The sequence below is a fragment of the Saimiri boliviensis genome, chromosome X, assembly GCF_048565385.1.
Source record: "Saimiri boliviensis isolate mSaiBol1 chromosome X, mSaiBol1.pri, whole genome shotgun sequence".
NCBI lineage: Eukaryota > Metazoa > Chordata > Mammalia > Primates > Cebidae > Saimiri > Saimiri boliviensis.
In genome coordinates this window covers 25,779,882-25,795,796 of record NC_133470.1, presented here as the reverse complement: position 1 = coordinate 25,795,796, position 15,915 = coordinate 25,779,882, and the positions used below count along the sequence as shown (strand labels likewise).

General features: G+C 33.7%; 1 protein-coding gene across 1 annotated transcript in view; it reads right to left on the bottom strand.

Moving 5' to 3' along the window:
* The window catches only part of IL1RAPL1 (interleukin 1 receptor accessory protein like 1), a 1,349,174-nt gene that overhangs the window by 1,127,892 nt on the left and 205,367 nt on the right, over positions 1 to 15,915 (bottom strand). The window contains exon 2 of the mRNA XM_003924076.3: positions 5,980 to 6,085. Within this exon, the coding sequence (XP_003924125.1) occupies positions 5,980 to 6,061 (82 nt within the window). The 5' untranslated portion in view covers positions 6,062 to 6,085. The remainder of the gene's footprint in view (positions 1 to 5,979; positions 6,086 to 15,915) is intronic.

The window sequence follows — 15,915 nt, the reverse complement described above, 5'->3', positions numbered from 1 at the left end:
GTACAAGCTCTCTTTTTGCCTGCTGCCATCCATGTAAGACGTCACTTGCTCCTCCTTGCCTTCTGCCATGATTGTAAGGCTTTGCCAGCCATGTAGAAAGTTCAGTTAAACCTCTTTCTTTTGTAAATTGCCCAGTTGCAAGTGTGTGTTTATCAGCTATATGAAAATAGACTAATACAGATATCATTTTTCTAACAAAACAAATTGCCTACAACTTGCTTTTACATTGCTGCCCTCTATCCCACACCTCTCCCATCCAATACATAGAACAATATATACTTTTGTACCCTCATGATACAGTACCACACTGCTATGTTTATTAACTTGGAATATTCCCCTCCTCATTGAAGTCTTAGACAACTTGGAAGATTCATTCATACTGCCGTTTATCTTCAACTCACCATGAAGCAGGCATCATTTTCTACAATTGGCATTAATCTGTGCCAACTCTATATACAATTGTACCAACAACTAAAACTGAATGGGTAAGTTTGTGAGGAAATTCACAGGTATAATATAGATATGACAGAATATAGGTATAACTAAAAGAAGATATTGGATAATTTTGTTTGTTAGGTACAAGTTCCATTTTTGTTAGACTTGTTATTTTAAAGACATAATTTCAAAGGAATATTAAAATTACTCTAGATCTGATTTCAAAATTTGTAAAAAGTACAATAAATAGGACAAATTTTTTTTCTGAGAAAAATTAAAGTGCATTTTTTTTTAACTTCAAAGGGTAAAGAAACAAAGCCCCGGAAGTTTGATCTTATAAGCTACCCCAAAGGAAAATAAGGAGAAATGCTTTATCTTTTTTGACATATTTGACAAACTGAGAATAAACACATGGTAACATAATAAAAGGCAGATGCTTGGGGACTAGGTTGTCTCTTAATCATGTGAAATTAAGCTCATTGACTTACAGGAATGCCCAAGAGAGCTGCTGCACATAAATCACATTGACATGAGGTGGAAGTACCCCCACTAGACTTTCTCATTCCTATTCACTTAAATCTCACTTTCTTTACACAGTAGTATAATTTCTTTCACTTAAATGAATATCCATAGGTAACAACACAAAAATTGGAACCAAAACTGTGTCTTTAGTTATTTTGCTATTCCTACCTTTTATAAATTATTTGGGCCTAGAGTCACAAGTTTAGGAAAACCTCTTGAGGCTTGTCTTTCTCTTGCTGTCAAGAAGAATTGCATCTAAATCATTTTACACAAACAGGTGTCCCCTGTCAGGTTCTAGAATGAAGAGAATATCAACTCCCTGTGGTAACCCTTTTACTCTCTAGTAGCTGGCTGCTTTAGGGAGCTTTTATATAGTTTAAATCCCTCCTAAAACAACATGTGTTTTTTGGTAATGCAGCCACTTACTCTTCTTCATATGCTCTAATAACTGAACACTTTTTGTCTATACTGAAGTCACTTGCTTATTTATCCTGTATTAGTAATCATGAGCTCAACCTTTTCATAATGGCCATTACGGAACAATACCATTAAATCCAAAACTTCTGCACAATGACATTAGTACTTCTTTAAAGCAGAGCTAAATACAGTAAAATTCCAATAGAAAAATACTTCAAGAATCATTTTCCTTACCCTTTAACAGATTTTCAACTGCATTTCAACCCAATGAAAACACTCCCAATTTGTAAACGTTCTTTATCTTCATCTAAACCCTTATCATGACCTAGATATTGCTTATTCTGAGTTGTATCTTTTGCTTCAGTAGTCTCACATTATGCATTATACTGATTGCTCTTTAAGAAAAAAACATTTTTCTTAAATGCTTCTACTTAATTTTACCTTTAACTTTCTAATATCGTTTTGGTCCTGTAGCATCCTCGCTGATGTAATTCTGAATATTAAAACCACTCACTCACCCATTCATGCAGTCATTAATTCATTAAGACATTTCCTTGAACCCTGACTCTGAAACAGCATATTTGGCACTGTAGAGATTATAAGCACATATTAATCATCGTCCTTGCACTCACCATCTTATATTCTGACGATGTTTTGAGAGCAAACCATCATGGAACCCCTTTTCTTGCCTAATTTGTACATCCAGACCCCTCTAGCTTCATTTTTCTTTAGTATCCCAAACTTTTCAAATTACAACTTCACTCTTTAGTCGCCCCAAAGTGCTATAGTCACACTTTGTCTATAACTGTCCTTCAACCATTTAAACTATTTCCCTGCTCCCAAATCTTACTCCAGATTCTTAGTTATACACAATTTTTAAATGTATATATTTAAGAATAGTTATTATTAATAGAGACTATCCTAACCTCTTTGAATGGTCATGTAAAAATACGTTCAAATCCCTTAACCATGCAGACAAAGTAATAATAATATTTTTATAGTTTGAAAAGTCCTACCAAGACACAGTGGGAATATGAAAATAAATTCCTTTTATTTGCAGATAAATATACTAACAGAGAAGAAGGAAGGGAGGTAGGAAAGAAGGAAGGAAGGAAAGAACAAAAAGAAAAAGAAGAGAGAAAAGAATCAAGGAAGAAAGGGGCCATGAAACAAGAATGCAAAGCTAAATTTTCTCAACTGGTTGAGATACAAAGATTCTCGTAGCAAGCATTTGCTGTACATGTGTTTTACTTTTTGTGTGTGTGTTTTTCAGAATTCTGCAAATGACAGCAACTGAAATGTTTACTTACTGAATTGCTTTAATATTTCACATGCTTGAGGGGGATTGGTAGTATTGGTTGTCTTAGCATCTTTCATCAAGTGCTACTTATAAAAACTAAAAAAATAGATTTTGAATTGTCCCAGGATAAAACCTGTTGTGTAACGAAGGCTGACTATCTGCCTCAATAGATATTAAAAGTCTTGATTCTAAATATAGGCAGAACTTTAGGACATTACTTAAGAGACCAGATTCAGTCCTTAATTGTCATAACATACTGTACATATCTGAAGTGATATTTAAAAGAAAACGTTACAAAGCTGCATTTTTTCAGTCAAGGATGTTATAATGATATAACTGCCTTATTATACTTAATTTTTTTCCTTAAATTAATAGCAATGGGAGTGTAAGCCAATGTGATAAAAATAATGCATTTCCAGCTTGTGTAAAAAGAACTCTTATTGCTTTCAAATTAGTTCTGTTAATGAGAAACAAATATCTACTTTTAAATTTTTATGGAATGACCATATGTGCTAATCTAAAGCAAACACTATACAAAATTAACATGCCATAAAAATTCAATATTTCTCTGTGTAATATAATGTTGTATATATTCCTAAATATTAAAATATCTAGTTCTGGCTCTCTAGTGGTCACAGTGAACTAAAAATAATATTCTAGTAAAAGACACGTGAAAAACTTCAGGTTTTGAATCATGTCTACTGACCTTTCAAAAAGATTAATAAGATAAAGAATCAAAAAAGAATTAAATGAAAAGAGGAAAGAAGAAAGATAAGAAGTTCTCTTGGTTAATATGCAAAATCAACATCAAAAATTGATTTTTATCCCTTAGCTATGGTTCTGCTGGTTTTATAGGTTGGGCTCGGTGTGAAGATTGAGCCATTAATCATTTAAGGAAAAGATGCCAAGTACAATCCTCTTCTACTTGATGTATGGAGATCAGTAATGACACTATTCAGTAAGCTACATATCTGCTTCTCTTAAACAAAGGTGCCATGGGAACAGACATCAGCTGAAATAAGTGCAAGCTATGAAAGTATACGGATAGAACAATATTATTCATTCCCAAACTGTACATTTAATAACCAAAAATCAAACAAACAAGCCTCCATCCGTCTGGATCTTAATACAGAAACCAGGGGAAGGTATGTTAATTTACATCATATAGAAAAGTAAACAAATCAAGCATGCTGCAAAATCCGAACACGTGCCTTGTCCTTTTTACATTATAATATAGAAAACACATTTGGTTTAGGACATATTACATAGTTATGTGACAACTGTATTCATAAATTGAAAAGAGGTCCCAGAACTTCTGCTTAAATTACAGCATCTTATTACCATTCTTCTAAAATAATTATAAAATTAAAATAAAACTGAATTTGAGAGATTATTGAGTTTTCTCAAGTCTTTAGAGCAGATAATTTTTACAACAAAGATGTCTTCTAGAATAGACATTTACATTAAAATCACTTAACACAGATTTTTGAAATATTTTAATATTTTGATTTATATTAAATGAAGTCCCAGTTTGATAAAATGTCTTGCCCCCAAATCAGAGGTTATATAGAATGGACATATTACATTATGATTAAAAAGGAATAACATTTATATTTCAATAAATCATAGATCTGACATACACAGAAAGAACTGGAAAAACAGATTTTATGTTATTAGGGGTAATCACCAGAAAAATAAAGTTTTAAAGAATTAATTGATATTTCTATCTCAGATGAACTATTGTCATTTTGTTATAATACTTATACAAATGAGTATTTCTCTTCTATATAGCTACTGTCTCAAAAATCTATGTTAAGTGATTGTAATATAAATTTCTATTCCAGAAAACATCAATGTTGTAAAAATTATCAGCTTTCATCACTATTTACTCCCCCTTCTACCTACTCTCTCTTGTTTATGCTTAATTGTACTTAAGCATAGTACAATTAAAGAAATCAAGATATAGGTCATCTGCCATTAACCCATTTGAATTACATAAACCACTATATCATAATCCTACCCTGGGGTTTAATCTCATTCAAAAAGACCCAATGAGAAGAAGGTATGAAATCACGTGTAGACAAAGAAACAGAATTTTTTCACATTGCCTATAACAACAGCTGTATAATAACCAAATATGCTAGAACCAACAGGCTCAGTATTTTTTTTATAACTTTCAACCATGCACCAAACCCTTGTCCATGCACAATGCCCTCCGCAATTTCCCTCCAAACTTTATCCTCAGGAGGGGCTCACAAGAACAGTGCTGCTCCCTATTTCTCCTGCATGTAGGCTTTTTCATTATATCATCGAAGTGAGTTTGAAGCTTTTTAACCTCAAGGACTAAGATGATAGTTTCACAGCCCCATCTCAGCCCTTTCCTTCCCTTTACTTTCTGAATTCCAAAAATGCTTTTGTCCATGCAATTGCTTATATCACAACACTGCAACCTCTTGTACATTATCTCATCTCCTTTTTCCCACAGTCTCTCTGGAACTAACAGACAATACATTCTAATTCTAGCAACAAAACACAATATCCTTCTTCTTCCTTTATACCTAAAAGCTATAACTTCAAGAATTACGTGACTCCACATGGTGTGAGCATGACAAGGCTTTACATTATTAGTGACTTACTAGACAAGATACAACTTCACATTGATAATGGTATTTATTCAATTGTACCATACAACTTAAGTATCAACAGTCCACTGCAAACCAAGATGCCTGATAACATGTAAAGTTTTTCATAAATGCCAACATTAATCTATTTAGCAGTTCCTTTCATTACCATTCTACTTTGCCTCTATATTTCCTATTAAAATATTAGTGCTTCCTCATAACATTTTCTTCAATAAAACTACTGTTTTCTTTAAATACATCCAAGTAATTCATCAAATCAGCTGGAGTACAACCCTGAAAAGAACCTTCCCTGGGCATAGCTGACATCAATATGGTAACAATAAAAGTTAACATCAATGATACAATAGTTCCATGCAGAAAAATAAATAACACTGTTTATATAAGAATACTTAAAATCCTACAATGAAATGAATCTAAATACAAGCTTTTGCTATTGAATCCATGCCAATTCATACTAATTAACAAAATAAGCCACATTCTCTTGAATCCACTCTCACTTTTCTAATTCCCTATCAGTGTGCTCCACCTATTTACTCAATCTCTCTACAATACGGATAACTGATCATTCTCAACTTTTCCACAAATGGCACATGTGTAAATGTAGCACTATCACTTTAAGCTATTTAAAAAAACAGTTAAAAAAAATAGAGGAATACTGCTTACCGGAGCCTCTTTTGGTCACAACCTTCAAACTCTGAGTAAAAGTAGCATATAAGAGAATCAAGTGTGGAATCGGAGCTTTCATCTTCCAGCTTTTAAAGGCTGTTCCCTAAAGCAAAGATTAAGAAAAAGAAAAATATACATGTTTTAAAAATAGATAACAATATTATAAAAGTTTCATGACTTTGATCAAACATGATTGGTGCAATGAATTACACAAAAGGAAAGAAGATAAACAGGATTTCTATTATATTTTCCCATATGCTGTGGTTCCTAAGTTAAATCAAAACCAGTAATACCAAAATTATGCCTCTATAGCCGTCACCCCCAAAATCCTTTAAAATCTTATGTTCACTTGAGGTTTTGGATTTTTTTTTTTTATTTAAAGGTCCTAGTTGTATTTAAATAAGTGGAAATGATCCCTTCAAAAGAATTATTTCATTAACAATTTATCTTAATATAAATCATCCAAACTGGTATTTTTAACAATCCATGGTATAATAGAATGTGATTTTATTCAGTGTCATTCTTTCCAATGGAGATTAAATCATAAACTGTATGCCTCAAAATATTTAATTGTGATTTTATATTTTCTTTCAAAAAACCTCTAAAGATACTTTAAGAGAATTTTAAGACTTTTGTTTTTATTAAAGGAATGTACACTCTGGCCAAGCACAGTGGCTTATGCCTATGATCCCAGGACTTTGGGAGTCTGAAGCAGGCAGATCCCTTGAGCCCAGGCGTTTGAAACCAGCCTGGGCAACATGGCAAAACCCCCATTACTACAACACACACACACACACACACACACACACACACACACACACACACACACAAATAGCTGGGCATGGTGGAGTGCACCTGTAGTCCCAGCAACTTGGGAGGCTGATGTAGGAAAATGGCTTGAGCCTGGGAAGTCAAGGCTGCAGGGAACTGAGATTGTGTCACTATACTCCAGCTTGAGAAACAAAGTGAGACACTGAACCAAAAAGAGGAAGAGGAAGAAGAGGAAGAGGAGGAGGAGGAAGAGGAGGAAGAAGAAACACTCAATGAAGCTACCCACAAAATTTTTTTTTTTCTATTATAAGGCTTGCAGAGGGATACAAGAAGGGACACCAACCTAGTGTGTTTGGATTTCTCAAGGAGAGATATTTCATTTGAAATTAAATAAATGAACATTATCTTCCTCAGAAAATCATCATTCTGTGTCTCAGCTTTATTGAGGTATAATTCACAAAGTTGTATATGTTTAAAATGTACCATGTGTTTTGATATGCATATATAGTGAAACAATTATCCCAATCAAGTTAGCTAACACATCCTTCAACTGACACAGCTGGTCTATTTTTGTGTGTTGTAAGACTTAAGATCTACACTCAACCAATTTTAAGTATACAATATAGTATCATTAACTATAGTCAACGTGCTGTAGATTAGATCACCAGAATGTACTCACTGCATATCTGCAAGTTTATACCCTCTGACCAACATCTCACCTTTTTTCTTCATCCCATTCCAGCCCCTGGCAACTACCATTCTATTCCCTGCTTCTTTTCTTTTTGTATAAGACTGAGATAGAGCTGAAAGGCCAACTTTCAAAAAGTGGCAAATCACAATACAGTTCAAATATATTGTCAACTTATGAGAGCACAAGTTTCTTTGTAAGACATTTGAGGACTGATCATATCCAGGTTTCAATCACTATAACTTTATTAAAGATGAGAAAGCCAAAACTATCACCTTTTGTGTTCTCCCAGAGCCTCATTCAGATACTTCTGAATGGTTTTAATTGATTAATTTACTCACATTAATAACTCTGTTAAAACACATTTAAATTCACTAAACAAAAGCAAAATCCATTCACTTGTAGCAAAGTGTCACCATCACCATTTTATTCAGAAAATCAGTGAATTTGTAAAATAGCGTGAAGAATAATCTATTTTAATGGCAGCACATTTAAGGGATAATAAGCTGTTAAAGTTTTCTATGCAAAGACCTTAAATTTACATTAAGACATAAGTGAAACCTAGTCCAAAGAGCTGATTCACCAGACACATCTGATGAACTGCCACATTAAAGTATAAATCTGAGTCATGCATTCCTAAAACCCGAATCCCATTTTCCAGCCACCACACTAACTGGAGCTGCAGGAAATCTTCAAGTTGATATCTTCAGCCTTCAGGTTAGCTGTGAGAATCAGTTCCTCTCTCAGTGTGAGTTTAATCAGCACTGCCCAAGAAACTCCAGGATCCAACTATACACTGCAAGACCTTTCAGCTTAACAATCTTATTACTTTACTCCTGTTCAAAATACTATTTCCTTACTCGTTTCTGTAAAGCATACAGCTAGTTGGCCATTCTATTTCTTAAAATTAATTTGTATGGAAAGCATCAATTTGGTAATATCAGGATCCTTAATTGAATCTCTTGAAACTTTGAGTATTAGGGAAAACAAAAAGAAACCCACAGAATTTCAGAGACTTAACATCTTAGTCAATCTACAATAATCTTTACAAACTTCTCTGAGGAAGTTTATTGTGTCTTAAATTGAAAACCAGATTAAATATATCTAGCCATAGACATCCAAGCTTTGCTATCCTTGTTGCATAATTAAAATGTGTACCCGGAAATAGCAATACAAACTGTACATAATTATTTAGTGAGGTTACGAGATATTTTTTTTAATTGTTTATACTACTGGTGAACTAATTTCAAGAGTCTTCAGTTTCTGGATGAATAGACCGGAAACCACTTGCCTGTTTCCTATCAATACCATTTGCCATTTGGCTTCACGTAAACCACTACTAAACCTTATACAGAATGAGCACATCATGATGGTTAAGAGGAGAAAGTCTATATATCCCAGCTTTGCCACCTATCAACTGTGATTTGGAACAAATAACCTCTCTGTGACTAGTTTCCTCATTTGCAAAATAAGTATTATTATTATAATACTACAGAGAGCATAGTGCTTAGAACAGTACTGGCACATTGAAAGAACAACAAATTAAAGCTTCCCGGGTTTTTTTTGAGACTGAATTTTGCTCCTTCATCCAGGCTGGAGTGCAGTGGCGCCATCTCAGCTCACTATAACCTCTGCCTCACAGATTCAAACGATTCTCCTGCCTTAGCCTCCCAAGTAGCTGAGATTACAGGCGTCCGCCACCACACCCGGCTAATTTTTGTGTTTTTAGTAGGGACAGGGTTTCATCATGTTGGCCAGGCTGGTCTCAAACTCCTCATCTCAGGTGATCCACCTGCATTGGCCTCCCTAAGTGCTGAGATTACAGGCAAGCTTCTGTTTGTATTATTGTTATTATAGTTAATTGTTATTATTTTTATTATTACTGTAAGAACTACTAATTAATTAATACTACTAACACTCACATCCTTTTCTTCTTAAATATTCTGTGCATACCAGCTTTCTATTCGACTGGAAGGCCCTGAAAGGTAAATGTGAGTTTTATACAACTTCTTATTTCCAATGCTCAATGAATGCTAGCTGGAAAAAAAAAAAAAAAAAAAAAAAAAAAGACTGGATATGTTTGCTATTATCTGCAGTTCAATTTTGATATTCAAACCCACCATGTCATAAACACTTATTGAGCATATACTAGTTACAAGATGTTTTGTTACGATGCAATGGGGACACAAAGACAATGCAATGGAGTCTAATAAAAAAAGGTTCACAGACCATTAAAGAAACAAATGCTTACCTACTTAATTAGGCTGGCCCTGTTGCCATTTATTCAGTATAATGTGCTTAGACAGTAGAGGGAGGAATGAATTTATTCTGCTCCAGGCTGGGTGTGGTGAAATGAAAGGAAAGGGCTTCCAGGGGAAGAAGTATTTCATCTAGATTATGAAGGAGAAACTTTCTAAGGGAAAGGAAATTCTGGGTCGAGGACAAAGGATGAGTGAAATACTCAGTGTGATAGGCAAAATATCATCCCTTTCCCCTCACCAAACACGTCTAGGTCCCAATCTCTGGAACTTCTAAATACATTGCTCTACATAGCAAAGGGACTGTCTAGATGTGATTAAGTTTAGAATTTTGAGATGGGAGATAATCATTCAGGTGTGCCCAAAGCAATCACAAACTCTCTTACAAAAGGAGAGCAGAAGAATCAGACTCAGAAAGAGAAAAAATTAAGTATATGGATGGAAACAAAGGTCAGAGGTTCAAGTGATACACTGTCAAGATGGAAGAACAGGCCATGAGACAACGAATGTTTGCAGCCCCTAGGAGCTGGAAAAGTCAATGAAACAGTTTTTCCCATACATTCTCCAGAAGAAAAGCCTGCCAAACACCCTTGGTTTTAGACCCATTTTGAACATGTGATCTCCAGAATCATAAGATTTAAAAATTGGATTATTTTAAGTCTCTAAGTTTATGGTAACTTATTAAAGCAGCAATAGGAAATGATTACAGCAAGGATATGAAATGGCAAGTTTCAGGAATAAAGTGTAAATAGACCACAGGTTGTGGACTGTAATAAAATTTGTAGGCATCACTGTAGATAGACATTGTCAATGCAGGATTCTGACAAAACATTAATGGAAAACTTTATAGGGGGGATGAGGGGAAAAAAACCTCAACTTCTTACGTAACATCTTCATTCATGCTAACTTCATTCATAACTAACTTAACCATCCAAGATTATTTCATGCAATTTTACTTTTTTGTTGCCTGTTTCTTTAGTCACAAAAACATTTCTTCACAATACACATGATAACTCACTTGAGATTCTGACCTGCCTCCCTTTCAAATAATCCTAAGATTCTTTGCAATATAGACAATGAAGAGCCAATGGATGTTTTTAAGTGAATAATCTAAATTGTTTTATACAGCACAGATTGAAGTTGGAAGGAAATAGTTAGCAGGCAGCAGTACTGGAAGAAGAGGAAGAGGATAAATCAATGCAGTAACAGTGAATACTGGGAAAACAGAATAGATTTGGAAATCAACAGGAAACTTCTAAAGGGAATCGTGAATCTGTGATGTATAGCTTGAAAAACTAGATATATTATGATATTATTTACCAATATATAGAAATACAGAAGATATTTTGGGCAATGAGGATGGAGAAATATGCAAAATTATATTTGAGACACGTTGAGTTTAAATTGCCTATGAAATTTACTGTTAAAACTATCATGTAGTTTATTAAAAATATTAGCCAAGAGCTCAGTAGAGAGATGAAGGATAACAACACTGTAATTGTAGCCAAAGTTAAGAACATGTATTATGAAAAACAAGAAGGAAGTATAGATAAAGAAGAGAAAAACGCTTACACTATCCACCCTGGGGCTTAGAAATATTTACAGGACAGGCAAAGTGAATCGAGAGAGAGAAAAAGAAAAGCGGGCCACAGAGGGAGTGTGAATCAGAAGTAGTTGGGTAAATGAAGCAAGCAAGGTTATTTAAGGATATAGTCAGGATAACTTATGTATTGTGAGAATAAAAAAAGACATCTGGGCCAGAGTCGGTGGCTCACGCCTGTAATCCTAACACTTTGGGAGGCCACGGCAGGAGGATAACCTGAGCTCAGGAGTTCAAGGCCAGCCAGTGCAACACAGTAGGGCTACCATCTCTACATAAAAATTTTAAAAATTAGCCAGGTGTGGTGGCACATGCCTGTAGTCCCAAGTACTGGGGAGGCTGAGGTAGGTGGATCACTTGAGTTCCAGGGGTTCAGGCTGGAGTAAGTGGTGATTGTTTCACTACATTCTAGCCTGGGCAACAGAGTGAGATCCTACCGAAAAATAAAAATGACAACGGGCATCAGGGTTAACATGCTAATGACCAGTCTTTTCATTACATAGATGACACAAATGGAAGTATAAATGGACATAATCAAAACAGTCCGAGGTAGAAAGTTTCACTTGTTTGTTTTTTGAATGTTTTTCAAAAACAACATTCAAAACAAGCAACAATGTGTTTTGAATGTGAATGTGGAGTCCACAATTGAGGGTAGAGACACTGAGGTTTAACTGGAAAATTCTGGATCATATATGTACCTGAGGCAAAAGAGAAGTAGAGCCAGAGGAAGGAAGTGAATCTAGAAAGAAGAGAGATATTAGTATGGGGAAGTTGAGACCCCTGATTTTATAGGTAGAAAATAAAGTACAAATGGGTGAATATAAAAGTAAATTTGGAAGTAAAATGGGTGGAAACTGTACTCATTTTTTAAAATTCTATACTATAAAGCAGGGAGAATGAGCTTTAGAATGAGAAAAACCTTGATTATTGGACTTACTGTGTTTAGGTAAGCAAGTTACTTCATCTTTATAAGCCCCAGTTTTCTCATCTCAAAGCATGGACATAAGTATCTGCCATATTTATTTCAGTTTTTACCTATTTTTCCCCAACACATAGAGGTAGCAAATACCTACTTCAAAGTTTCACAAGCCTTAAGTAAAACACTTGTCTTTATGGTGACTATTAGTATTTAACAATGACATTTAATTGTAGACATTTTTTAATGCTAGCCCTTTTCTTATGCCTTCTTTCTACTCCTGGCTTGTAATAATTAACTATGCTCAAAAATGATTCACTATATTTTAATCAATACTTAAAGTTTTGACATGACTATATTCAAAATCAAGGCAACCATTTTTTTCACGCTCATCAAAAATTGAAGTATCCATTTGTGAATGACACAGATAAAGTATTTTTCCAAGAGTTCAATTTACATAAACAATGCATGTTAAAGTTGTGAGATAGATTTCCTATAGAGAAGATAAACAGAAGCTCTCAGACACTTTATAACCATAAGTTACTAAAAGGCGTAATATTTAAAATTAGCCATAGGGAAACTTGTGTGTAAATTAAACACAAATATGAAGTTATTTATATATTTGCTTTTCTTAATTATGGGGTGCCTATCCATGATGCAGATGCTGTTCTAAATACTGAGGTACAAAATGATAAGGAAATGGTCACTGTGGCAAGGATTACATGGAAGAAAGATATGGAAATCAACAATTTTAGCAAAGGCATACATGGTATGAGTGACAAATTCACAAGAATCTATGGAAAGTGCTCAGTGTAGCCTGGAGAGGTCATGAATACATTCACAGAAGGTGACACTGGGCTGACTCAGAAAGCAGAAGAGGGGATTCATTAATGACTAAGGTAGAAAGTGTTTAATAAATGGTGGGCAAGACATTACTGGTAGAGTAGGACAGAAAGGGTGTATGGTCCATTTCGAAAACCACTGATGAAAATAAAGCTAAAATGCTTGACAATCTATTTAATATGGGTTAGGGAGTAGAGAGAAGGATATATTTAGATGATCAAAAACAAGTTTTAGGTCACTAAGATAATTTTTTTCTAAATTGGCCCTGACAAAACTCTGTGGGATTTTTGTTTGTTTTCTTTTTAACACAATTCTAGTCAGAATAATATTCATTCCTGTACAGCTTCTCTGCCAAGGAAATGTTGACCTTCCAAATATTATAACCAAGCTTCTAAATTGATCTCCAAAAGCTAATTCACAATATGACTAAAAAACCAAAGTGTCAATAGGATCTGAAGTCATATGGTTCTTGGCAGATTAGCCTACAAGGTGATAAAGATTATACTCAGCAGTCAAATAATCTTATCCAAAATGCATCTGTGCCTTATTTAAATATTGTCCTGAGAATTAAACACTGTGGAGTTCACTGTGGAGCAATCTAACATAAACTGCTGTGGAACGTCTTGCAAACCTATAGTCTGGAGCAGTAAGAGCAGTTACTATGGGATAATTGGCACATCTACTGGGTGGCACCAGGTAAAGTTGAAAACTTGCACAGGAATCTGATAAAGAAAGGGCTGGCTTGAGTCTCAAGATGTCCTGACTGTATGCTTCAGGGAGTTAAAAACCAATAGTGCTTAAAGAAGGAAGTGTCAAAACCAGTTTTGTATTATAAAAAGTTGACGAAACTTCCATCTAATCTACTAAGAAAAAAAAAGAGCAATGATGTAAACAAAATTTGAACTGAAGAAGTTATAAAATATACAATGACATAAAATATTTAGTAAATTTGTAAATTTTACAGAATAAAGGTCTGGGGATAAAAATAACCACAATTTATTAAACAAAAGAAAATTATGAATAAACCAAAATCATTTAAAATCTCAAAATGCTATTAAAGTATAAACACCAAAAATGTTGATTGAAGAAAATAATACAGAGGAATACTTCCAAGCGTTCAAGAAACAGTTTGGTCCAAGGAACAGAAAGTCATGGTTATGGTTATAAAAATATAGAAAACCTTTTTTTTTAACCAACAAAATAAAGTGCTTTAAACTAATATAAAGAATGAGAGCAAGGATAGTCAATCTTACTATTTTCATTTAGCTTTGATCTGGAATTCCTAGACATTGACTGTAAATATTAGAAAAAGAAATGTAAAATTTTTATTAAGGTGATTAAAAGTTAGAAAACTTTATTCTATTATAAATTCATCCAAATAATATGCTCCAGGATTAAAATACTGACTACTTTGTCAATTTTGGCACAAAATGTCAAGTTTTTCCAATTTGGTAACATGCACTTCTAGTCAAAATTCAAATGGAACATTGTGTTTTTTATAACATAAAAATACAAATTTTAGAATGAAAGTTAAAAGTCAAATTATAAATTAGCAAATATATTTCCAACATATATATCAATAGGATGGTGCCCATATAATATAAAGAACTTTGACAAATCTATTGGGAAAATTAGCAAAGAGAATGAATATAGAAAATGAATAAATCAAGTGAATAGGTAATATATAGAAGACATATAGTCACTAAATATTACAATCATAAGACCATTAGTAAATAAAAGTATATACTAAAATAATCTGTCAAATAAAAATAAAAATTTCTCACACAAAAAATGCCATGCTTGTAATTTTGTATATTTATACATATATTGAGAAAGGAAAAGAGTAATCAAAATTATTTAAATGATCATTTATTATGTTGATGTGGATATAGTAAAACAAGTATGTTCATAATCTGATGATGGGAGTAAATATTAGTACAATTTTACTGGAAAGCAATTTCTCAATATATAGCCTTTAAAATATTTAACCACTTGGAATCAATCATCCTGCTTCTAAAACTTCATCTGTAGTGGTAAAAATTCTGAGATGGGCCCCAAGACTTCCACTCCCTTGTGTCCATACCCTGTAGAATTGTCTTCTTTTAAGTATAAATATGATAGATATAATGCTCATGATTAGGTTACATTATATTTTTTAAAAAAGAGGTAATTTGTAGGTGTGATTAAGGTCACTAACCAGGTGCTTTTAAGTTAATCAAAAGGGAGATTTTCCTGTTTGGGCCCAGCCCAGTCAGGTGGGCTCTAGGAGCTGACGTCAGCCTCTAGGAGCTGACGGCCTCAATCCTAAAACCACACACACAAAAAAACTGAATTCTGCAAAAATTCACGTGAGCTTGGAAGAGGACTTCAAGTCTCAGATAAGACCTGAGACCCAACTGACATCTTGATTTCAACCTTGTGAGACCCTGAACTGAGTCAACTAACTTGTGCCCAGATTCCTGAGCCACAGAAACTACATGATAATATATTTGTATAGTTTCAAGCTGCTAAGTTTTTGGTAATTTGTTATATAACAATAGGTAAATAATATACCACCTTAAATATTCATTAATCCAGACAGATTTATAAGAGATAGTTAATTATTAAATTTTCTATTGACTAATATAGAGGACTAGTAAAAATTTTAGAGAATATCTGTAAGATGGAATATTATTCAGCCTTCAGAAATACTTCTGAAATTTACCATTTGGAAAAATAGTCATAATAACATGCAAAGAGATGAAAGCAGAATATAATGCTGTATAGAGAAAATTATCCTTAGTATGAATAATATTAATAATAGAAAAATGACTTAAAAACTACAGCACAGCAGATTACAGGAGCTTGCTATCATATG